The 25,712-nt window shown below is 43.6% G+C and overlaps 1 protein-coding gene across 1 annotated transcript in view; it reads right to left on the bottom strand.

The window, feature by feature from the left end:
• Positions 1-25,712, bottom strand: part of CWF19L2 (CWF19 like cell cycle control factor 2) — a 104,805-nt gene that overhangs the window by 13,400 nt on the left and 65,693 nt on the right. Inside the window, exons 12-15 of the mRNA XM_056858128.1 lie at positions 24,244-24,369; positions 23,384-23,521; positions 6,725-6,937; positions 88-204 (exon numbers count right to left, since the gene is read on the bottom strand). Coding sequence (XP_056714106.1) covers positions 88-204; positions 6,725-6,937; positions 23,384-23,521; positions 24,244-24,369 — 594 coding nt within the window. The remainder of the gene's footprint in view (positions 1-87; positions 205-6,724; positions 6,938-23,383; positions 23,522-24,243; positions 24,370-25,712) is intronic.

Below are 25,712 nucleotides of genomic sequence, written 5' to 3' on the forward strand. Positions count from 1 at the left end.
AATCTTCAAGTGGATCCAGGCCACTGGCTGAATTGGGCCTGCAGTGTTTAGATTTTATAACAACATCAAACCCAAAGATTTGGCTACCTGGATTTCTTCCCAGATGTCTTCATCCAGAAGGGTGGCTGCAGTGAAGTGCTGCATAGGGACAATCAGGCAGTGACCTTCAGTAAGGGACTGGTAGTTTGGCAGTGATAAGTAGACCTATACAAGGAAGGGCAGAAAATACATGAATGTTTAAGTTCTAGTTAGAACATAAAAGCCATGCTGGATCAGACTGAAGCCCATCTGGTTAGAACATAAGAAAAGCCATGCTGGATCAGACTGAAGTCCATCCTGTCTGTCAGCAGTCTGTTCACACAGTAGCCAACCAGGTGCCTCTAGGAAGGCCACAAACAAGACGACTGCAGCAGCATTATCCTGCCTGTGTTCCACAGCACCTAACATACAAGAACACATGAAGTTTCCTTATACTGAATCAGACCCGTGGTCCATCAAAGTCAGTATTGTCTACTCAGACCGGCAGTGGCTCTCCTGGGTCTCAGGTAGAGGTCTTTCACTTCACTTACTTGCCTAGTCCCTTTAACTGGAGATGCCCGGGATTGAACCTGGGACCTTCTGCATGCCAAGCAGATGCTCTATCACTGAGCCACGGCCCCTCCCCAGGGGCCTCCTGTGAAATTTATTTTATTTAGTTTTTGAATTTCTAACCTGCCCTCCCTGGCCAAAGCCAGGCTCAGGGCGGGTACCAACAATAAAATCACAATTTATATCTATAGACTAATAAAAACATCTAAAACAGTAAAATGCTGACTCGAAAATTATTAAAAACAGAAGGTGCATCAAAAAATATAGTACACGCTGCAGCATAATAAATAACACGGCCAAACAGGCAAGCCACCCCTCTCTAAATGCGCCAGTTGTAAAAGAGTAAGGGGGGGGCGGAGAATAGGGAGGCCAGCATTGGGGAGGGGCTGTGGCTCAGTGGTAGAGCACCTGCTTGGCAGCAGAAGGTCCCAGGTTCAATCCCCGGCATCTCCAGTTAAAGGGACTAGGCAAGTAGGTGATGTGAAAGACCTTTGCCTGAGATCCTGGAGAGCCGCTGCCGGTCTGAGCAGACAATACTGACTTTGATGGACCAAGGGTCTGATTCATTATAAGGCAGCTTCATGTATTCATGTGTTCAATACCACCTACGGCTGCCCTCAGTTGTAGGCCTGGCGGAAAAGCTCTGTCTTACAGGTCCCACAGGGCCCTGATGTTACTGGGCAGAGCATTCCACCAGGCCGGAGCCAGGCCTGAAAAAGCCCTGGCTCTTGTCGAGGACAGCCACACACTCCTAGGGCCAAAGACCACCAAGTTATTTTCAGCAGAACGTAACATCCTTCAGGGGTTGTACCAGGAGAGGTGGTCCCAAAGATACGAGGGTCCCAGGTACTGGAGAGAATAGGTATGCATCATGACTGGTATTCATTTTAACTAGTTAAATGGCCTATATCTAAAGTGATTGCCGTTTTAAATAAAGGCAGTCCTGTTTCTGCTCCTCCCCAACAGAAAGCTAGGACCACACTAGACTTATGGCAGCAGATCCCTCTCTTCACATGCACGCCTTCCCTAATCACAGTGAAACCCTCCCCCAGCCCTGGGGCTTAGTGCTCTACTATATTCTCTTGCTGTCACTTTCTTTTTAAGTGCAATCCAACACTGGAAGTGAATTTAACTGGGAGGAAAGAATCTGGCAGGGCAGATTTTTAAAAGGTCAGCTGCTGGTGGGGACAGAAGGATTCAGGATCCTTCTGTTAGGAGGTACAGCTTTGCATTTAACTACTGCAGCAATTTTAACGTTTGCATGACACTGGAAGTTCAAACGAGATGCTTGAAAGTGAGTGGCGAGATAAAGTAAAGAAGGTTTATCTGATGTGAAAACTCACATCTCTCCAAAGGATTCAGGATCCTTCATCTTTGCACATCTTTTGCTGTTAAAATTGGACCACTCAATACAAATTTTGGGTAGACCCATACCTAAAGACACAGGTCTTCCAGGTATCTGACAAAGTGTGAGCTTCAATTCATGAAATCTTATACCCTGGAAAATTTTGTTTGTCTTTAAAGTGCTACTGGACTTTTGTTCTAAAGAATAACACAGCTGTGTGTGTGTGTATGATTTTGCTGTCACAGCTGACTTATACCAATCCCTAAGGTTTTCAAGGCAAGAGACGTTCGGAGGTGGTTTGCCATTGAGTCGTGTGTCTGTGTGGGCTGAAAGAGTTCTGAGAAAACTGTGACTGGCCCAAGGTCACCGAGCAGGCTTCATGTGGAGGAGTAGGGAATCGAACCCAGTTCTCCAGATTAGAGTCCGCTGCTCCACGTTGGCTCTCACTAACACAGATACCCACCTGAAATAGGCCTTCCTCCATTGCATCTGATAGACTGCTGGGCTTAGAAGTGTTTATTTATCAAATGAGGAGAAACAATCCACTTCTGCATTTGTTTGACTCTAACGGGGACTATGGATAACTATACTATAAAAATTTGATGTCCTGATCGAGTAACATGGCAGGCAGCTCAGGATCATTTTTAAAAATTGATTTTATACCTTTTGGTAATAAAACAAGTCAACAGCATAACAGACCAACCCTTCTTACTTATCCACCTTAAATTTGGACTGGTCTGATTCAGTTTTGCTTGGCTTTAATCATAAGTTTTTTTAAAGAAGCCAAGATTCCAGGTAAAACATTCTTTTCATAATCATATTTACACTAAGAGCCATTTGTCCCACAGTGAAGTTTTTGCACTTTGGTTTGGAATTATAAGAGGGATTTACCAAGCCACAGTTCCAATAATAAAATGTTTTTCAACTGGAAGACCAGGGTGATTGTTTGAAAGTCACTTCTGAGCTGCTCTTTGCTGGTGCACACCAACAAAAGAGCAGCTTAAGAATATCCTGAGAAGGAGACTAGTGTGGCTCTTCATGCCCCCCATCAGACTATTTAACATTATCCGCAAGTCTTGCAAGACCACACTTTTATAGCAAGGTAAAAAATAATAATGCATTTATCCCAAGTCTTACCAAGTAATACATCGAAAGCCGCACTTCACACATGAAACATAAGGCAATTTGTTTTGATTGCGCTTCGGTGCAGCAGCGTTAATTTCTTGGACATCATTGCGCCCAAGTATGTTCTGGGACACCAAAATTCTTTATGATGGCAATAAAACATACTGCTGAAAGGCTTTTTATTCTACAACCTAAGGATTTTGTGTGCTTGCGTTATCAGAAAGATACCAGGTAACACAGACAATGCTAGAAGTGTCACATTTAATCACGGCTGCAATTTCACGCAAAGCTGATTCAACCTGTACTTTACCGCTGCAAAATAACTCGCTGAAGTCCTTCCAGGAGCAGAGATGCTTGTCTGCATAGAGGTAAGACTATGTAGTTGTAACACTTAAAAATTATAGGCATACAAAATAGTTTTCTGTAACTGTGCGCACACAAAAGGAACAGAAGTATCCGGTACTCCCAGAGAATTTCAGTTTTTTATTAGTGTGCCTCCACAACATGAGAACTGGAAATTTTGTTCTGTCTGTCTCTGTCTTGTTTGAGATACTGTTGAGTCAACGTGGTGTAGTGGTTAAGAGCGGTGGTTTGGAGCGGTGGACTCTGATCTGGAGAACCAGGTTTGATTCCCCACTCCTCCACATGAGCAGCGGAGGCTAATCTGGTGAACTGGATTAGTTTCCCCACTCTTACACATGAAGCCAGCTGGGTGACCTTGGGCTAGTCATACTCTCTCAGCCTCACCTACCTCACAGGGTGTCTGTTGTGGGGAGGGGAGGGGAAGGTGATCGTAAGCCGGTTTGATTCTTCCTTAAGTGGTAAAGAAAAACCAACTCTTCTTCTTTAACTAACAGTGCAATACTAAGCAGGTCTACTCAGTTCTACTTAATGGGTTCACGTCCAGGAAAGCATTCTAAGGGTTGCACTGTAAGCATACTTACAATCAGTGGTCACTTGAGGTCAGCCTCCCTTTTTCATGGCCTCCAGCCAGATTCCTCTACATTTGTATCGCTCTTTATATAAATTACACCTCTCATGGGATGTTATCAAATCCCAAAAATCCAAATATGGCATTCAGAACAACACATGAACACATGCAAAAATATATACAGATTCCCTCTGATCCCTCTGAGCACTATAAACAAGGGAAGCCAGCAAGTCCCACCTCTTTCCCTCAAACACAATTTTTAAATTCCCACCACATTAAAAAACAATCTGCTCTGTCGCAATGGAAGAACCAGCAAGGGGCCCCATCTAGATATATATTTTCCACAAGGAGAAGATGCCATTAGAAACCGATGCTTTAATTAAGTTGGCGTATTATAATAACGACAAAAATACAAAAGAACTGGACGCTTGCTGGAATGTTACTATTTCAAGGACGGAAAAAACACTCCAATCTGTAAATCGCAGAGAGGTAGTAATGTAATAATCATGCGGATTTTAGATAAATAGAATATTGCTTGGTTCATTGTTATGGGTATTTTTTTTTTACTTTAGCAGCACGGTTTTAGTTTCTTTTCAAGCATTTGTATTATGAGTATTTTAGTAATGTTATATTTCCATTTTCTTTTATTGTTATATTCTCATTTTCTCTTCATAATTTTTTTTTTAAAAGGAGAAGATGCCATTGCAGAAAAGGGAAACCAAAATGGTCAAGAGGTTGGAGAACCTCTCCTGTGAGGAAAGGGGAAAGAGTGTAAGGATTTAACTATGAGGCGAGATGACTGATAGAGAAATAATGCATGGTGTGTAGAGAAAACAGAGAGAGAGAGATCCAATAAGGACAATGAACATAAGATTCACGACAAAGTACACAACGCATAATTATCTTATGGAATTGCCTCCCAGATGTAGCGGTGGCTACCAGCTTAGATGACTCTAAAAGATCATTAGGAAAATTCGATGAAGACAGGAGCCTCCACATTCAGAGGCAGAGTGGGAAACAGGACGCCGGATTAGACGAATCATTTACTCTGTTAAGCGTATCCCCACAGCACAAACAGAATAAACTTGGAACTGTAACTTGCCCCTTTCCATTCCTTTCACAGAGCACGGCTCTGCTAATAAAATCTTGTCCTTCTGGAACATGCACCTGTGCCGGCAAGCTGCTTCTCCATTTGCTCGCCTTTATGAAAAAAAAGGGTTAGTCAGGAGCTTCAGTCTGTTATTAGGCACAGATTAGCTTACCTTCACCCAAGGCACAAGCAGAGCGTTATTAGAAAAATCGGTACCTCCAGAAAGCAAGGGGGACGTCCATGCAATTTAAGAAGGAGAAGTACATGCGGCCATATGTTCCTTCCTACGTTTTGAGAGCTTTAGATAATGCTCTAACCCAGATACCACTGCAAAGTTTATGGCATCGAGGAGCTTTTTCTGTTTGCGAAGAGCTCTCGGTGGAACTCTCTGCCTACAACAAGCATATGGCCAGCTTGCTTAGGGCATTTAGGAAAGGGGGGGGGAATCTTCCCATTTAAAAAGGCATTTGGCTGACTTTTAAATAATTTATATTTTATTCTGGTTCCAAAACTTTCTGAAATATGGACAGGCAACCTATCAACTAACAGGGAAGAGAAGACAAGAAGCACCAGGGGGAAGCTTGCGGGGGTGGAGAGAAAAAGAAAAGAAGAAAAAGTGAAGGAAGCCACAGAGATAGACTAGCGAGGTTCTCCCATTACAGGCTTTGGCCCTGTCAAAAATCGATGGGGCAAAAGCATACTGTGATTTTTTGGAACTGTGTTTTAAATGTTTCACTTGTTGTGTTGAACTTTCTAAGCTTAGTCACTGGCTGCCATGACAGGGTGTCTTGTGTTTTTTTTTAATTGCAAGGTATGATTAAAATGTTCAGAATACATAAAAATCCCAAACCACCTTATTTCTCTCTCTTTTTTGAAGTACTACTCTCTTGTGGAAGAGTCGCCTCATACTCTAGAGCAGAGGTTCCCAAACTGTGCTCCAAGGAGCACTTGGTGCTCCGTGAAGCATCTCCTAGTGCTCTGTGAAGAGACTGGAAAGAAAAATACTACTGTCATTCAGTTTAGTATATAGGTGCTAGGTGAAAATTAGTGCTCCGTGATGAATTTCTCTCCTGAAAAGTGCTCCATGACTCAAAATGTTTGGGAACCTCTGCTCTAGATAATGATTATTTTGCAGTGGGAAATAATCTGATGTCAACTTACAGATGTCCTCTTCAATTAAACCAAAATGTGTCTAAAAGGGAAGAGATGGGACTGTCTGTAGGCCTGTATGACTTTGTTTTGTCTTTGCGAACCTCATTTTATTTTACATCTTCTAATTTCAACTTCTCTCTCCTCCGTGACCCCTTGCCCTCTTACTGCTGAACTCCGCTTTGACCTCCTGATTATTTACTCTAAATATTCCGCTCTTGTGTATCATTGCAGCAAGGTCGTCTCCAAATCCGGAGCCTCTGAAGTGCTGCGGAAGATTAACTTGATCATTCAAGACGGTGTCTTATCATCTTCGCCTCACCCTTGAAGAAGTGGTTCTTTTCTCTTAATTGGAAAGGCCAGGAACATTCAAAGACAATAAGTCATAAGAAGCAATTTCACTTTTAATCTCATAAAAAACCTCTGGCACCGAAAAAACAACCCTCTTTCATCCCTTCCCATTTGCATGTCAAAACAAGCTCAGCTGCTCTCTCACCTTGTTACCAATTGCAATGATCAGATGTTTCGGAAGTTCAGGGCTACCGAAGCAGTGGGGACACTTCTCCATGCACGCGGTGAGCTGCCGGTGCTCCTGGATGGCTTGTCTCCTCTGCCTTTCCTCCTCCTCACCGCTGCGCTCACCCTTGGCAGCGTTGGAAACAAACATGTCGTCCAGCGTGTAGTACTCTCGGTCAGTTTTATCTGGAAACTGGAAGGAAAGACAGCTTCAGGAGCTACAGCGCAGCTGACTAAGTGCCAAACTTGGACCGTGGACATCTGCATTCAAATCCTTGCTCAGCCAACGAGAGCCAGCGTGGTGTAGTGGTTTGGAGTGGTGGACTCTTAATCTGGAGAACCAGGTTGGTCTCCCCACTCCTACACATGAGTGGTGGATTCCAATCTGGAGAACCAGGATGGTTTCCCCACTCCTATACATGAGTGGTGGATTCCAATCTGGAGAAGCAGGATGGTTTCCCCACTCCTGCACATGAGTGGTGGATTCCAATCTGGAGAACCAGGTTGGCCTCCCCACTCCTACACATGATCAGAGGTGGTCTGCCAACCCCTGCCTCTGCGTAGTGGCCCTAGACTTCTGCAGTGGTCTCTGTTCCAAGCACTGATCAGGGATGACCCTTTTTAGTTTCCGGGATCCGACAGTATACGGCTAGCCTGGGCCATCCAGGTCATGACAAATAAGGGAACTAATGTGTGGGAAACTGAAAGAAGAGAGGGATGACCAAGAGAAAAGCCAGTCCCAGGCATAAGGACTACATGTCTACTAGCAAGACCCTTGCTCTGGAAAACACAATCCTTTATGCCCTGGGCCTTTTCAGTTGCTACCCTGCTGCTGTGGAACAGCATCCAAGAAAGGGATGAAGCAGGAAATTATCCTTGTGGGCTCCCAATAAGGCTATAAAACAGAGCTGTTTAAGAGAGCTTAAAGAGGGTCCCTGGCTTATCTGTTTTAACGATGTGCTTAAATGATTTTACCTGATGACTATTTTTGTATAGCGGAAGTTGTTGCGACCCGCTTTGGGTCCTGACTGCATCATGAGAAAGGCAGGATACCTAAATACCCTCCCTAAACAGGCAAACAAGTCAGAAAGTGCAGAGGGAGGATAGGAAATATATCCGGCAGACATGCACAAATGGGTGGAAGAAGCAAGAAGATGAAAAGTGAATCATAACCTGGGGCAGAAAGGAGGAAAGAACTCTAGTATACTCAAAAGCGACCCCACTGTGACACTTACACATGCAATATAAGGGCCTGTTCAGGCACTCCAAATGTTACCAGGCAAGCTGTCCTCAAAGAAGCATTTGCTTGAAGAACCGCACAAGAGACAAATATTGTCCATGGCCACAGCTTCCTGGTTATAGCTACAGCAGCTCATTTTTCAGCTGCCAATATTGTGGGAATCAGTCCAGATACTTACTGGTGGCTGAATCACTGGGCAGCATGTTACATATATACATACTCATACATGCCCAGGAACAATCACAGTAAAATGCCTGAGTACAGCAGGGAATGTCAGAAATAATCTAAAAGAGATGGAACAGTGGTGAGAGGGGAAAGGGGGGTTAGGAAGTGACAGAGAAACATCAAGGAAGATTGTCATAGAAAAATAAAATAGGAAAGCAATAATTAGTACCAGGCAGGATAGGATAAGTAATGTTATAATAACAGAGGAAAGCTACTTAGGTAAGAAAGAGGCTGTTGTTTTTGCACACATGGATATATGCACTTGCAGTTTTCTCCAAATAAATGCACAGAAGTACATAAAAATATGGATAAATGGGAATCAAAAAGTGCATAAAAACAGTGAATGGGGAGACTAATGCATGTACCCTAAGTTAATTATACTTTACTCTCTTGTCCTACCAATGTTTGCTGGACAAGTTAAGTATAAGCATTTTTTCATATCTTCCACTGAGATCCCAAAGAGCTCCTTCTCAACCATTTCTCACATTTATATGAACTCCAAGGAGCTCAGGACAGCAAGAAGATTATCCCCATTTTATTCTCACCACAACTCTCTGAGGTAGGGCCATGACTGATCCAAAGCCACCCAAGTCTTGGTTCATGGCTTGGTCTTATTTATTCCCAGTGTAAGGCCAGTCCTCCTAACAATTACACCACCTTTGTGCCTCAAGTAAATAAGAGGAAAACTGTCAGCAGAGTATCCCAGAAGGGTAACGTGTTGCTATCTGTGATATAATCTGGTATCTGACACATTTTCATGCGGTTTCCATAGAAACAATATACATTTGGCTCAGAAAACTCCTAACAACGTACAATACAAATGTCCTTACAAAGTGCGAGAATCCACAAAACCTGTGTTACAATGCCACACCCTACATCACTTATACAGTTAAATCCACTCAATACAGACCATATAACAACTGCAGGAGACTTGTAAAAAGTCTCGGACAGTATTTCTTTAAATGTAAGGCTAGCCTTCATTGCTTCAAAAATCTACAAAGCAGTGTTCATTTTAACATCAGTATACTGACAACACAATACTGAATTTTAGAACTGACACACAGCGCAAAGATGACAGACTAATTTACAAATATAATTTTGCAGAATGTAGTCAGAAGAAGTAGAGGAGGAGGAGCTGGTTTTTACATGCCGATTTTCTTTACCTTTTTTGAGGATAATCAATCCGGCTTACAATTGCCTTCCCTTCCTCTCCCTACAACAGACACCTTGTGAGGGAGGTGGGGCTGAGAGTGTGACTAGCCCAAGGTCACCCAGGTGGCTTCATATGTAGGAGTGTGGAAACCAACCTGGTTCACCAGATTAGAGTCCACCTCTTAACCACTACACCACACTGGCTCCCCCCACTTATTATCACTTTATTATTGTGATTAATTAAAAGATACAACTAAGAATGCTCTTACTCATTTTTGCAAGGCAAATTCAATTTTAAAAAACCATCCATGCATCCCCTCTGAGATCTGCATTCCAGATATAGAGTAGTAGGAATGCGCTACAAGAAAAGTAACCAAAAACATGACTGCCTTCCACCAGTACTTCACTGCTTGCCCCTTCTTATTGGTTCTGCTTCATCTAGGAGCCAGTGTGGTGTAGTGGTTAAGAGTGGTGGTTTGGAGCGGTGGACTCTGATCTGGAGAACCGGGTTTGATTCCCCACGAGTGGCGGACTCTAACCTGGTGAATTGGGTTGTTTTCCCCACACCTACACATGAAGCCCAGCTGGGTGACCTTGAGCTAGTCACAGCTCTCTCAGCCTCACAGGGTGTCTGTTGTTGGGAGGGGAAGGGGAGGTGATTGTAAGCTGGTTTGATTCTTCCTTAAGTGGTAGAGAAAGTCGGCATATAATACAGCATATAAAAACCAACTCTTCTTCTTTTCCTTCTTCATCTATATTCCCCTGCCCCTGCCTTCCTGACAAAGGCTATGCCTTTCTTCCCTAGCCTCCTTGCACACACAGACATGTCAATTTCCGGCGTGAAAGGGCCTTGTCAATTTCAGTCACCTGGGGGGGGGGGGGTCAATGCAAACAGTGAAATTGGCAGGTCCAGAGCCCTGGAAGGTCCAATTTAAACATTTAAGCTGGACCCAGGCAAAAGCTTTCCCACAACTGTCTCAATTGAATGCTCTTGTCACAAGTGGTAGCCCACACACATGGAACATTTCCACACTGCAGGGGCCAGACTTTCCCAGCACACCATTGCTATGCATGTAGCGACTGGCATATGTGACAAGAGTGTTTTTTAAAATACCATAAGCTGCCTGGAACACTTACGTGGGTGCTCTGCCAGTTACATTTTAATCAGACTAAAAGGTTTGGGAGGTTTTTGGGGATTTTCTTTGGAGGTCAGAACATAAAGCAATCTAAACCGAAATATGTAGGTCCCCTCTCCAATGACAGACAGGCACCTGCCTCTTTAAAATAAAAACAAACAAAAAATCGGGGACAACTTCAGTGCCTCCCTCACCCTTACCTCAGTCACCTTCTCCGTATTAAAAATCCCACCGGTCTCCATTAGACCACATGTGGACTTCAAGTACTGTGATCGTTTCTTGGAGGGTTTTGCCATAAAAGAAAAACGCTGATGGGATACACCTGACAAGACTGCATGAACAAGTGCAGAATTGCACTGCTACTAGAAAAGGTGCCCCTCCCCACACACAAACACAAATGTTCCTGTGATTGCCGGGCTTCTGATCAGACAATATGACCGAAACTAGGCAGCCGTTTGTTTTCCAGAGTACTTTTCAGAACAGGAGGAGGAGGAGGGAAAAGAAGAACGGTGATTGTACGCAGCACTTCTATTCCACTCAAGCTCCTTTGACAATACTTAGGCTTCCTCTCCTTATGCAAAACCAAGCATCTAAGGATGTCACTCGGGCTTGTGCGCATGACATTCCAAACTTCAACATTCATAAGTTTGGGAAACAATTCTATAGAAAACGGGAGACAGGGTCAAACAAAATATTGTCGAAGGCTTTCACGGTCAGAGTTCATTGGTTCTTGTGGGTTATCCGGGCTGTGTAACCGTGGTCTTGGTATTTTCTTTCCTGACGTTTCGCCAGCAGCTGTGGCAGGCATCTTCAGAGGAGTAACACTGAAGGACAGTGTCTCTCTTATACCAAGACCACGGTAACACAGCCCGGATAACCCACAAGAACCAAGGGTCAAACAAAGTTTCTGCATTCCAGCAAGAAAAAAATTATTTCCAAGTGCAACTACACAAAGAGAACAGATGCACATTTTGTCTTCTTGGATGATTTCCCCTCATCCAGTCGAGCTTGTTATTTTGAGACAATTAAAAAAACCTGCTTTTGTCTTCAGTCTGAAGACTGAAAAGCAAACTCTAGGCCTGTCGGGCAAAGGAATCTCCATTTATTCTAAACAATCACCAAGTATAACATAAAAGCCAACAGACAGATCACGATGGGTGGCAGTGTTAGTCTGTCTGTAGCAGTAGAAAAGAGCAAGAGTCCAGTAGCACCTTAAAGAATAACAAAATTCCTGGTAGTGTACGAGCTTTCGTCACAGCTCCCAGCGTACTGTAGTGGTTAAGAGCGGTGGTTTGGAGTGGTAGACTCTGATCTGGAGAACCAGGTTTCATTCCCCACTCCTCCACATAAGCGGCGGAGGCTAATCTGGTGAACTGGATTTGTTTCCCCACTCCTACACACAAAACCAATTGGGTGACCTTGGGCAAGTTACAGCTCTGTTAGAACTCTCTCAGCCCCACCTACCTCACAGGGTGTCCGTTGTGGGGAGGGGGAGGGAAAGGTGATTGTAAGCCAGTTTGAGTCTCCCTTAAGTGGTAGAGAAAGTAGGAATATAAAAACCAACTCTTCTTCTTCTTCAGATAAGCTCATACCCTACCAGAAATTTTGTTAGTCTTCAAGGTGCTACTGGACTCTTGCTCTTTAAAAGCCAACAGCACAGGACCTGCATTCGTTATAGGCTACATCTGTGATCTAAAGCGATACCACACACAAAGGAAAACTATGCAATGCTGTGTGTGTGTGAGGTGCCACCAGGTCACAGCTGACCTATGGCAACCCAGTAGACTTTTCAAGGAAAGAGACTAACAGAGGTGGTTTGCCACTGCCTTCCTTTGCATAACGACCCTGGTATGGTGGTCTCCCATCCAAATACTCACCGACCCTGCTTAGCTTCTGAGATCTGACGAGATCAGGCTACCCTGGGCCATCCAGGTCAGGGCTATGCAGTGCTGTTTAATATTTTGGAAAAACTTAATTTTTAATGGGACCATGGATATTACTTGATCTAATCCCATATTTACACTTTCTATTAATTTTATATTAGATATTGATTTAATTGTTGGATAGGATAAGAATATGGTAATTAAAATAGTATTGGGGTTAGCTCTGTTAGTAAAAGTTTATACAATTTATTTTAAGATAAAAGAGGGTGGGGGGAAGTCAACTTGCGATTACCGTATATACTCACGTATAAGCCGAGTTTTTCAGCCCAAAAAAAGGGCTGAAAAAGCCACTCGGCTTATACGCGGGTCAATACGGTAGAGGGGGGAGGGAGGGGGAGGAGGGAGGGGGGATCTTACCCCCGCCGCCGCCTTTCCCCAGCCGGGAGTGGCCTCCAAAGGCCCCCTGCGGCTGCAGGGAGGCCGCGCCGCCGGATCCGCCGCTTCCCGCCACCAGGAGCCCAGAAGGTAAGCCTGCGGGGGGGCGGGGTTATAAGCCAACCCTCTGCTTATACGCGGGTGCCTAATTTTTCCCCATTTTGGGGGAGAAATTAGGCACCTCGGCTTATACGCGGGTTGGCTTATACATGGGTATATACGGTAATTTAGTAATATTATAGAATTTTTAGCATTATTAGTTTTTGTTAATATATTTTAATATATGTTGATATATTAAAATGAGAAAATAAAAAAATATTTTTTTTAAAAAGGGTTATGCAGTGCTAGGCACTGTTATCTTCTGGCGCGTCAGCTGCCAGTGTCAAAGAGGCATGCTGCTTACAACACACAACAGCAGCTTGCCTCTACAGCCGAATGAACTGCTCCAGAAGAAACCATGCATTGGATCCAGCCCGGTTTGGCAATTTCCACTGATACCCCTTTCCCACTGCAGACCCCCCTCATGACTTATTTAGCCCGGTTCCCTCTCTTTCTCAGCTCCCCCTTTCCCTTCTCTCTGGGTTGCTGCCGACTACCAGCCTTCAAAGAACCTCTACTGCTTCAGTACTCTTTGACTGCATTGCCGTTAAAAAGGCTCTGCTCTGCAACTGCATCTCCCGTTTGGCTCTTTCCCTCCAGCCACTGCAGGGATTAATAACAGATGCACATACACCCTCCGGGAATGGTGGGATCAACTCCTGCCCCTTCCCGTTTCTCCTGGGCAAGCGTGTCCGAGTTGGGCATGAAATGATCACAGAAATCAGACCGGCAGCATAAAGTCGCAGAAACACCCATCAAATCTGAGCGAGATCAAATGAAATGCGAAATGACTGTAATCCTCTGATCCTGTTTTTTGCTCATCTCTAAGAAGTTCCTTCTTCTGGAGTTACAAGCACTCAGAAACGATTCACACCTCTATGCCATGGATATGGGTCTGGCCCTCTTTTCAGCTGCACGTGGCCATTGCTACCAATGACACAGCTCCCTGTCTGAAGCAGTTAGTTAAGAAAAGATTAAGACAACCCCCACCCGCCACCCCTGCTTGTGGTCAGGATCAGGAAAGGGTAGAAATAACTGTATACCCCTTTCATTCTTCCCCCTCTCTAAAGATAAATCTCCTGCCTTTCCTATTTAAGGTAAGGTGACGCTTGATCATTTGCCTTTCGAACCTCTGTAGGTGTGACTCTCCCTATCCTTCTTGTTTTCTCCTAATATTCCGCTTAGAGATGATCAGTCAAACCCCCCTGCTTTCCCCTTCAAATCCTGTTACCCAGGGGAAAAGATGTTTGTGTGTAAAGTGCCATCAAGTCGCAGCCAACTTATGGTGACCCCATAGGGTTGTCAAGGCAAGAGATGAACAGAGGTGGGTTTGCCATTGCCTGCCTCTGCAAAGCAACCCTGAAATTCCATGTTGGTCTCCCATCCAAATACTAACCAGGGCAGGGCTAAACTAGATTCTATGGCAGCTACAGATTGGACATGGAGTTACCAATGCCATTTTAGAGAAGAATCTGGCCATTTACGAACGCAGCGAGGGCCCGATATTGATTTGGCTCATCGTGAATCTGGACTGGGTAATCTTGTCGTCATCGTCCCCCCGCCCCCCACCGGTACCTTTCCAAGTATCAAAACAGCCAGTGGGGGTGGGGAGAACTCCACTTTGGCTCTCAGTAGTAACCTCTGCACATGGGGGAACAAACCAGACACATTTATAATAAACATTGATGGAAATTCTGGGGTACGGGACATTTCTTCACACAAGGATTAAGAAAGTTCTAGAGGAGGAACCAGAAATTCATTTCGCCGGATACTCTGTACAATTAAAGGGGAATTTCAAGGCCTTTAATACCAACACCACACTGCAAGAAATGGATGCCCATCAGCCTACATATAACCATCTTCTGTAATCTATTATTAATTATTATTTTTAGACGCTTATAAAAACTAGGCACTGTACAAATAATAAAGAAACACAAGAGACCACAGTGTCAGGCTCACAATCTAAACTAGGCAAAAGATCCATAAGTGAAAGGGAGTTTATTGGTGCCGTTTATAGCTTGCCTTTCTTGCTGAGACTAAAGGTAGATTTTTAAAAATATATGTATTTAAAATAACAATGCAATCAAACACCACCCAACAAACAATGCAACAGGACTACAATTTCAGAACTGGAAAACAATGCAAATGCTGTCTACCGCATGATACAGTAGAGGAAACTGACAGATGCGAAAAATGCCGCTTGCAAGAGTCAAGTTTTTATGCATCAAGTGGAGGAAAGATGGGTGGGGCGCAGAGCTCAATTCTACATTAAGGATGTTATTAATAAAGGAAGCCATCCTGATATACCATACACACCAGAGTCCGCTTCTGCCACATTTTTAAGCCAGTGCTTTATTTTAAATCTATTCACTTTGAGCCCCATAGAATGTATGTTCTATGCAGACACAAGTCCCTCTGTACCCGTCCCTCGATCCCTCCATTTTTCTTTCATCAGTTTCCCCACCATTATTTCCACTCTTTCCTGCTCCATTCCCCCATCTCTACTCCTTCCTGAAGCGGCTTGGTGACACCATAAGGCTTTTACTCTCCTATCCCATAAATGTACAAAGTTAGGGGGGAAATCATCACCAACTATACAACAGTTAAATTGTGGAACTCCCTGCCCCAGGATGTGGTGATGGCTGCCAACTTGGAAGGCTTTAAGAGGGGAGTGGACATGTTCATGGAGGATAGGGCTAACCAGGGATACTAGTAAAAATGGATACTACTCATGATTCATACCTATCCTCTCCAGGATCAGAGGGGCACGCCTATTATATTAGGTGCTGAGGAACACAGGCAGGATGCTGCTGCAGTCGTCTTGTTTGTGGGCTTCCTAGAGGCACCTGGCTGGCCATTGTGTGAACAGACTGCTGGACTTGGTCTGATCCAGCAAGGCTTTTCTTATGTTTTTAACCAATATTTACTCTACTATATGCTTCTGTACTCAGGTTCATTGGTAAGGCACATGATTTGCATACAGGAAGTCCCAGGTTCAGTCCCTGGTGTCTCCAGTTGATATTGGATATTAGAGAGACTTTTCTCTGCTTGAGAGGCATGAGAGCTGCTGTCTATCAGAGAAGACAATACTGAGCTGGACCAGACACTGGTCCATCTCGGTGAAAAACAGTTTCATAGGCTCCACACAAGCACAGTGAAGCAGGCGCTCCCCCCAGTCCTCCATCTCACTTTCTACAGGTTTGGACGGGACTTGGATGTTCCTGCAAAGGGCTGCAGCAGTGAAAACCTGAAATTCTCCCAAGGTGTTTGTGCAAATATTATCAGAGGACAGGAACACAATCAGTTCATGGGGCTTTTTGCTTGGCAGATGTGCACCACAGGGGTACCAAAAGGGGTACAAAAAGTATCTTTATACTATAAGCAGAGAAGAGGTGCATTGTTGGCTAGGATGCTCAGGAACAAAAGGAGTATTTACTGCAACTTTTACTTCTCCTTCCCCCCTTCAGAGTTGAAAATTACAGCTTTAAATGGCAATGTAATAGTTATGTAAATATTATAATTAATCCCCAGACAAAGATAATGTTCCTAGAAGAGATTGTTAATACACATGGATGAGGAGTAAGCACCACTCTTTTGGGGTGATAGCTCCACATATAGAAGAGAAAAGAAAAACAAACAAACCCAAATCTTATTACATAATATCCTGTAGCAACATGTGTACGTATTTGACACTATTTATTACCACAGTTTTGTAACTAGTTTTCTATTTATCGCCTCTCGTCAGCAGATCTATTTCTTACTTGCATTCACCCACTAAAACCTTCATTCTCCCCAGTAATTACTCTAACGCAATCATAATTCAAGATGCCCCTCATGTATGAATGCAAGGAGAGTTATTGCTGCTGCTGAAAATCTGCCAGGAAAAAAAAGTGTATAGATTGTGTAAACTGGATCAGCGCGATTTTAAATTGCCATGGCAACACTGACATCATCCATTTTAAATGGCAGAATTCATATTTCAGGAACGTTATATTCCAAATATACTACAGGAAACTGACAAAATCAAACACTGCTCATATTTGTGAACATGAGGCTGAATGAACTGCAAACAGATATCGAACAGTGTAAAGGTATGCGGGGCAGGATTCAAACCACCGCCAACAGAGCTCTGCTTGCATATTGGGCTGGTCATACACACACCCTTTTTTCCAATAACACCCCTAAAAAGCTGCCTGCAAGGTCAAGTGAACAGCCAGAGGGACACACATGAAACGTGGAGGGCCACTACTGGAAGGGAGTATCACCACTGCCCCCAGGCTGGGGTAAAAGTGCCTTATGCTCACCTGCAGGGATATGAGTACACAACTGGGAGGAAGCTTACTGGAAGTAATTAATTTGCACTGATAAGGATTCATTATGCAAATATCCTTATTACTAGTCTTAATACCACTATGACTTCTTACGTATATATTTGTTGACTAATTTGCGAACGAGTAAAATGTCTGCCCTGATCGACATAGTCCAGGCTAGCCCAATCTTGGCAGATAAGAACATAAGAAAAGCCATGTTGGATCAGACCAAGGTCCATCATGTCCAGCAGTCTGTTCACACAGTGGCCAACCAGGTGCCTCTAGGAAGCCTACAACCAAGACGACTGCAGCAGCATTATCCTGCCTGTGTTCCAAACCCTGCGGAAGCTAAGCAGGGTTGGCCCAATTAGCAGCTGGATAGAAGACCACCAAGGAAGTCCAGGGTTGCAACGCAGAGGCGGGAAATGGCAGGACACCTCTGTTCATCTCTTACCTTGAAAACCCTATGGGGACACTGTAAGTCAGTTGCAACTTGATGGCATTTTCCACCACACAACATCTGCCAACAGTAACCTTCGACTGAAATAAAGCAACTGAAAATAATTGAATTGAACTAGTATTGCACAGACCTGCTTTATCAATTATATTGGGCAGCCATACCAACAAGACCTACTCCAATCCACGTTGGCTTCTGCAAGTGCTGCAGAAATGTAAGAAAAGTTTTTTTAAAACGTAAAGAGAGATAAAGACCATGAGCTAAAGCCCCACTGAAACCAAGTGGATGAATGCACAAGATCAGATATCAGATTGCACACTATGCTTCTCAGAACCAGAGGTTAAAAGTGGAAGGATACAAGAAAGTGCAAATTTTAAGCATAAGCAGAAAAGGCCAAATTTAACCATAGTACAGCTAGCAGGAGTTAATAAATGGTACAATAACTCACCCCTACATAATGCACTGGAAAAGGGTGAGAAGTTGGGAAGCTTGTAGTTGGGAAGATATCTCCAACGAAAAAACACAGCTTGCTTGTTTTTTTAAGTGAAGAAGTATATTCCAGTAAGGGGGGAACTTGACAGGGCCCTGGTCTGGGCTGAAGGCTCATTGCTATGATAAGCAAGGTTAGAATGTAAGAACAGCCTGCTGGATCAGACCAGTGGTCCATCTTGTCCAGCATACTGTTACATACAGCAGCCAACCAGTTGCCCTGGAGGGCCAAAGAAGGCACAGAGGTAGGTCTTCCCCCCCTGCTGCCTCCTAGCACTGGTACTCAGACGTTTGCTGCCTCTGTAGATGGCACCGCCCTTCAGTCACCATAGCTAGTAGCCATTGGCGGACCTCTCCTCAACGAAACTGTCTAACCCCCTTTTAAAGCTATCTATGCTCGTGGCCATCACTGCATCCACTAGCATTGAATTCCACAGTTCAATTACTTGTTGAGTAAAGAAGTCGGTCCTGAACCCTATTTCCCAGCAATTTGGGAAAGTACTAGTACCTTCCCAAGTTCAAGTGCTATGGGAGAGGGAGAAAAAGATCCCTCTATCCACTTTCTCCATGCCATGTATAATTTTATAAACTTCTGTCGTATCTCCCTGTAGCAGTCTTTCCTCTAGACTGAAAAGGCCCCGACTCGCCAGCGTTTCCTCATACAAAAGGTGCTCCAACCACCTCATAATCTTGGTCGTCCTCTTTTGTACTTTTTACAGCTCTACAGAATCCTTTTTGAGATGCGTTGACCAGAACTGCACACAGTATTCCAAACGGGGCTGCACCACAGCTTCATACAAGAGCACTACAACACTGGTCTTTTTATTTTCAGGACCAGGCAAGGAGGTGATGTGAAAGACCTTCGCCTAAGACCCTGGAGAGCCACTGCTGGTCTGAGCAGACAAGACTGACTTTGATGGACCAAGGGTCTGATTCAGTATAAGGAAGCTTCATGTGTATGTGCTCATCAGCATCTCCTCCCTCCTTTTCTTTTCTTTGTGTGTCTTTTCAGTTTCCAAGCCTGAGGGCAGGGTCGGCCTCTCTTCATTGATGAGAACTACTTTGGGAGCGGACTGGCCATTTAGCTTACAGGAAATATTCCCGTTGGGCCACTGCCCTGGAGGAAGGCTGGCAGCCAGGAATGAGCACAGCCAAGCCCCAGTAGCTCTGCCAGTGAGGCAGAGTCCATTCAGCTCAGACCTGGCCGGTGGCGCCCACAAGGGATGTCAGTCTACCTGTCACCCCCTTCGTCAGCCTGGCTTGTTCCCGAGTAATTTTAACGTTCCAGTCTGCCCCTGGAGACAACCGTCTTAGTAGCTGAATATAAACATGACAAATGGTGCAATCCTGGGTAGATTTATTCCAGTCAAAATCCACAGAAATCCACGGGTTTAAAGCTGGAATAACTCTGCCTGGAAATGCGCCGATGTCCTCGTTTTACTACTCTGGCTCTGTCCCTTTTCTTAAAACTAATTATTTCAAGACGGCTTTGTTACAAGGTGCCTTCCACCTTCACAGCTCTGTCTCTGCTCCTAATTCCCACTGAGCATAATGCAGATTCAAAATCATCTTTTTGGACAGCTCTGTACACCCAAGTGAAATCTATTTGGCTTTCATGTCGAAAAGCAAAAGGCGCCGAGACAGACCTCGATGTGAAGATTTCCCTGCCGAGCGCAAGTTCAGAAGCAGTTTTAAGAAATGGGGCGTATACTCCTGCTTCTCTTACACTATACATTGTATTCATTCTGCGTTAGAAATTACCCTTCAGCATTCCTACCGTAGTTGCAACAGAACTTACTCCTTAGGAAGAGGAGTTGGCTTCCGAGAGACAGACCAAGATACAGCAGTCAAAAAAGACAAATGAAAGTATTTCACAATACTGAAGGGACCCTTTTCCTCATATGCTAGGCTGAGTATCATTTTCGGATTTTCCTCAATTCCCACCTTCCTCCCTTTGAGAAGATGACATTCATTTCAATGGGTATATTTCTCATTTCTCTCACAAATTGAAAGCAAGGAAGAAAAAGTCATTATATGGTTGGCAATTTCTGTGCATTCCATTAACAGAACTGACAAAAATGGCTTCGTTCTGCAAATGTTTCAAAACGCCCGTTCTGTTTCGAATTTGCTTTCAAAGTTCATACAGTCATAGTTTTTAAAAGATGCATGTCATAACGATGTGTTATAGTCATATACACAGTGAAAACCAGTCAGGTGTAGGGGACAGCATGTCAAACTTGGACTGGGAAGATCTGGGTTCAAATCCCCACCCTTGGGAGAAGTCACCTTCTCTCCTCCTGACCTGTTTTAGAAGGGGCTGTGTTAGTGAGAATGAAACAGACCCTTGATCCATGAAAGTCAGTATTGTCTACTCAGACCGGCAGTGGCTCTCCAGGGTCTCAGGCAGAGAGGTCTTTCACATTACCTACTTGCCTGGTCCCTTTAACTGGAGATGCCGGGGATTGAACCTGGGACCTTCTGCATGCCAAGCAGTGGCTCTACCACTGAGCCACGGCCCTTCCCTATTATCTTACTGCAAAGTAATGGAATACTGTAGAAATATGCTAGACATCTTATGATGCCAGTTAACATTTTTTCTTATCCTACCCAGCCCATATGTATCAGTACCCAGGGCCCAAATTTTCCATTTCCCTCCTCTTCAAACCATTAGATGTGTCTCCAACCATTATCTCCTCACAACAACCCTGTGAGGTAGGTTAGGCTGAGAGTGTGTGACTGGCCCAAGGTCACCCAGTGAGCTTCCATGGGAGACTAGGGGTTTTAAACCTGGGTCTCCCAAGATCCTAGTATGACACTCTAACCACTACACCACACTAGCTCTTCAGAACTGCAAGGTTAAATACATGCCTTAGGGCTTAACTATATGTTAAACGCAAATGCATGCAATCAGCACCAATGGTCCCTCTCTATCATTGAAAGCAAAGAGAAGTTGGCAGCAGTGGCTTAAGGACTGCCTAATCCTTATTCAGCCCGCTCCCCTCATCATTCCATATCTATTAATTTTTTTAACCTTTCCTTCAAAGAGTTAACATAAGGGCAGCAGGCATAGTTTGCTTTTTCTCTATTATAATCAATCCTGAGATGGAAGTTACAGGCAGAGAACATGTAACTGGCCCAAGGTCACCCAGTGAACTTATGGCTGAATGGGGATTTGAACTCAGACCCCCCAGGCCTAGTCTGAAACTCTAACCACTATACCACGCTGTACTGCCATCCCAGCACTACTCAAGTTATCCCCCCCCACACACACACACACCTGGTGTGTAGGATTCCAAATGAAAGTCTGTCCTTGCAAACACATTAGGGTTGCCAGCCCCCTACTGGGGGCAGAGGATCCCCTGCTTTGGGGGCCCCCGGCACCAGCCAGCTGGCCGGCAGGTGTCTTACTGGGCTTAAAATGAGACCTAGACATGGACATTGCTGCCACGATGGTGTCACTTCCAAAAGTAGGATCATTACATCGGTGACGATGATGGAGACACTCTGGTATTTGGGCAAAATATGTTAAAACAGCTTCAGCTAAAGAGTTTTTGCCCAAATACCAGAGCATCTCCTTTATCGTTGGTGACGTGATGGCTTCACTTCTGGAAGTGACGTCATCGTGTCACCAACGACGAGGCCTAGGCCTAATTTTTAAGTCTGGTAAGACCTCCCCTCCCCCGCTGGTTGCCAAGGGGTACCTGGCAAACCTAAAGCATATGCTTAGACCCTCAGGGAGGGAGGAAAGTAATTAGGGAGGGGGGCTAGTTTGGAACAAAGACATCATGAGCATGGAGGGGTTAAGCCTCCTTCCACTACCGCTTCTCCGTTTCACACCACTCCCTCCTGAATATAGCATGAAGGGGGAGGCAGCAAAAATCCATTCCTTTTGGATCCAACCCAATGTAATTCATAGTTTTAATCCGACAGTCTCACATCTGGAGTTTTTTTCAGTAACCGATTCTAATTATCAAATTGCTACAGGAAGAGAAGTACTGCATATATTAAGAGTTAGGACAATACAAAGGGAAAAACAGTAAGACTTTAATGTATTAAATACAAGCTTTAACTAGCAAATAAGGTGTGTTATAAATAAGAGCCCAGTATTTTTTAAATTTACGTCACTATTCCTACAGGACTGTATTGTAAAAACATTCTAGATATCAAGAAAACTTTTTAATATTTGCTTCTGAACATTGAACAGGATTTTAGGGCATGTTCTATGGCATGTAATCAGCTACACATGAAGCTGCCTTATATTGAATCAGACCCTTGGTCCATCAAAATCAATATTGTCTACTCAGACCAGCAGCGGCTCTCCAGGGTCTCAGGCAGAGGTCTTTCACATCACCCACTTGTCTAGTCCCTTTAACTGGAGATGCCGGGGATTGAACCTGGGACCTTCTGCATGCCAAGCAGATGCTCTACAAACTGAGCCACAGCCCCTCCCCTAAAGGTTTCTGGCCATAACTTTGGGCCTGGCTCCATGAATACCCTAGCATACACCTAATGATCAATTGCAGCTGTACATTGCTCAGATGAGCAATAGTGAACAACCATCTTTCAAGGAAAGTTGCCTTCTATTACAGATCTGGTCACTGAGGAACCTCTGAGAAGCTTCCAAGGAACTCAAAAGTTCCCCAAAACACAACTGGAAAACCACCACCACAGAAAAATTGAGAATAAAATTAAGTATGTCCTTGTCAGAAACATGCTGCATTTAAATCTCACTAATCACAGGAGGAAGCAAGAAGAGTCATCATTAGGGTTGCCAACCTCCAGGTACCAGCTGGAGATCTCCTGCCATTACAACTGACCTCCAGCCAATACAGATCTGTTCGCCTGGAGAAAATAGCCACTTTGGCAATTGGACTCTATGGCACTGAAGTCCCTCCCCCAAACCCCGAGCTCCTCAGGCTTTGCCCCAAAAACCTCCCACCGCTGCCCAAGAGAGACATGGCAACCCCATTCATCAGCAACCACATACAAATGAAGCACTTCTGCACATTAGTGAATAAATGAAAAACCTATATTTGAACAGATCCGTCACTGAGCTAGTTTTCCACAGTCTCAAAATATCCATGTAAAAGCCTCAAGAACACCTTAGAACACTGCACATCAAATGGAACTTATTTTAGAAAGTTGAAAGTTAAAAAAAAATAAGGGAAAAGTTCTTTCAGCTTTAATATAAATTCAGACACGTCAGGCCTTACCTTTGAAGCCATTCTCATGAAAAGCTTATTTTGATCCTCCGCCGTTCTCATTTTTTCATTCCTGACCAAATCCTTCAGGCTCAGATTATCATCGTCCTGAAAATATCTGACCCTTTCCTTATCCATGTGAGTAGTGACCTGAAAGTGAATAGCAAGAAAACAAACAATAATTTTATATAAGTGCCAAATATCTTTTAAAAAAAAACAACCTACACAAAAGGCCAGAGCTTGAATTTTACAGACACCTTGATTTGTGCAACATAGTCCAAAACTGATATAAAAGTGAATTCATAGTAATTATCCGATCTCTCAGATAGTTTATTGTAGTAATACAATGGGCTTCTGCAAAGAGCTCACTGGGCAAAAAGCAATGAACAATATTTTTGCAAAACAAACTACTGTGCGAATCCTATCAATTTAGATAGGAGTCAAAGGAAAAGGTCAGAGAGGGACACTATCTTCTTACCTACTGTTGTATCAGCTGTCAAACACCCCAGCTATGAGTGAAAGAAGGGAGCTGGCAAACACACCACCTTTATAATTGCTGTTTGCACTGCAACCCCCATTCTGTATTCAGAATAATACAATTTGTTAGAGGTCAATATTTTAGAATTCACTCTTCCCCTGGAAAACATTCAAAGATCAAATGAACCCTTAAGTAAAAAAAGAGTTCGTAAAGCTATGGCTTTCCATTCTATACCACAGTAATCTAGAACTACCCTGACAGCTTTCTTACATTGTTTTGGGGTTCTTGTTACATTTGGCTCTTTTCCCACCAGACACACTAACAAAGGTTGCTTAAGAAGCATATTTGAATAAGCTGTGAAATGAGAACGTTTATTTATTATAAAAATACACACCGCCTGTCTTTTCCTCCTTCCTCCTTTTGGTTCCATCGGTTCTTCCGGAGAATTCACAGGCCAGCTTCTACCAGCTTTATCAGTTCTCAGAAGGATCACGTCATAGTCTTCTTGGGGGACTGTTGTCTATATCAAGGATCAAAAATAGCTTTTAAAATATGGCAAGAAAGTAAACAAAAGCAGGAGATACTAAAAGCACTAAAACATTGTAAACAATGGATTTCTAAAATAAAAAGTGTGTGCATGAGTTTATAAAAGAACTAAAGAAAACAAGCTAACCAAAAAGAAAACAAGCTAACCAAAACAAAATTATTCAAGGAGAGAGAAATAGTGGCCATTGACTATAATCCCTGCTCTGAAGAATAGCTGGCCCTATATAAACAGTATCATTTAGATGCTCTATTCCGGGCCTTCCATGAAAGCACATTAACCATGCTAAATAAACCAAAATTTGAAACTATAGCCTGTAGTGGATTTACAAACACAGATAAGAGGGAACCATGGCATGGTTAGCATTTGTGCCCATATTACTCTGAACTATTATTAAAGTTATGAAGGGAAGGGAAAGTTAACTCTGGGGAAAGTTAATTCCCAACACTGGCTTCTGAGTTGTAAACCATGGTTGGCAAGGGTCCAGGGTTTCTTCTGCATCAGACCCAAGCAATAAGATGTCAGCGAGTGGGAAATTATTTTTAAATTTGTAGAAGAAAAAGAGATGATAAAACAAAATTAGAGGGGCTGTGTCTAAGCTTCTTGCTTAGTAATTAGAAAGCAGCAGCTCGTTGTATTTTAATTGATTAAATTAGCTCTAATAAGAGGAATGTCATCAAAATTGGGCATATTAAAACAGACTTTGTCAAGCTTGATAAACACCTATATAAATCTCAATCTGAAGCCATTTTCAGACAAATAAACAACGTGGCTGGCTCACATCTGCTCATCCTGCCCGTAATGACAGCTTATCCCTGAAAGCACCGACAGAGTAAGAAAGTTTTGTAGTTATGAAAGCATCAGGGCTCTAAGGGCTTAATTATATTCTTCAGGAAGACCTTCACAAAAATAATGGATAAAGGAGTGAAAAGAAAAATCAAGATGTACACATTTTAACGATCAAATGAGCTTGTTCCTCCATTACCCAATAGATATTTTTCCTTGGCAAACCTTTTAAAAACCATACCTTTACTCTTCATCTTTTCCCCTCTGCCCAGAACTGTCCTAAGCTATTGTCTGGTCCTTTTTCCAACACCAGGACAACTACAAAGAGTCAGTACTTCAAAGACGTCCACTCTTTATGATGCCACTGGACTTCCATTTTATTACGCAAACTATCGAATCTAACGAGTGACATGACAAGTACAACTCAATGCACAAGATTGGACCGCAAATGTGCAGAACTGTCCATACGTAAGGGCAAAGTACCATTTCACAATGAGATCATAGCTACTGTCCACTCTGTTGTGTTACGCTGT

This window comes from Euleptes europaea, chromosome 12, assembly GCF_029931775.1.
Source record: "Euleptes europaea isolate rEulEur1 chromosome 12, rEulEur1.hap1, whole genome shotgun sequence".
In the NCBI taxonomy this organism is placed as follows: domain Eukaryota; kingdom Metazoa; phylum Chordata; class Lepidosauria; order Squamata; family Sphaerodactylidae; genus Euleptes; species Euleptes europaea.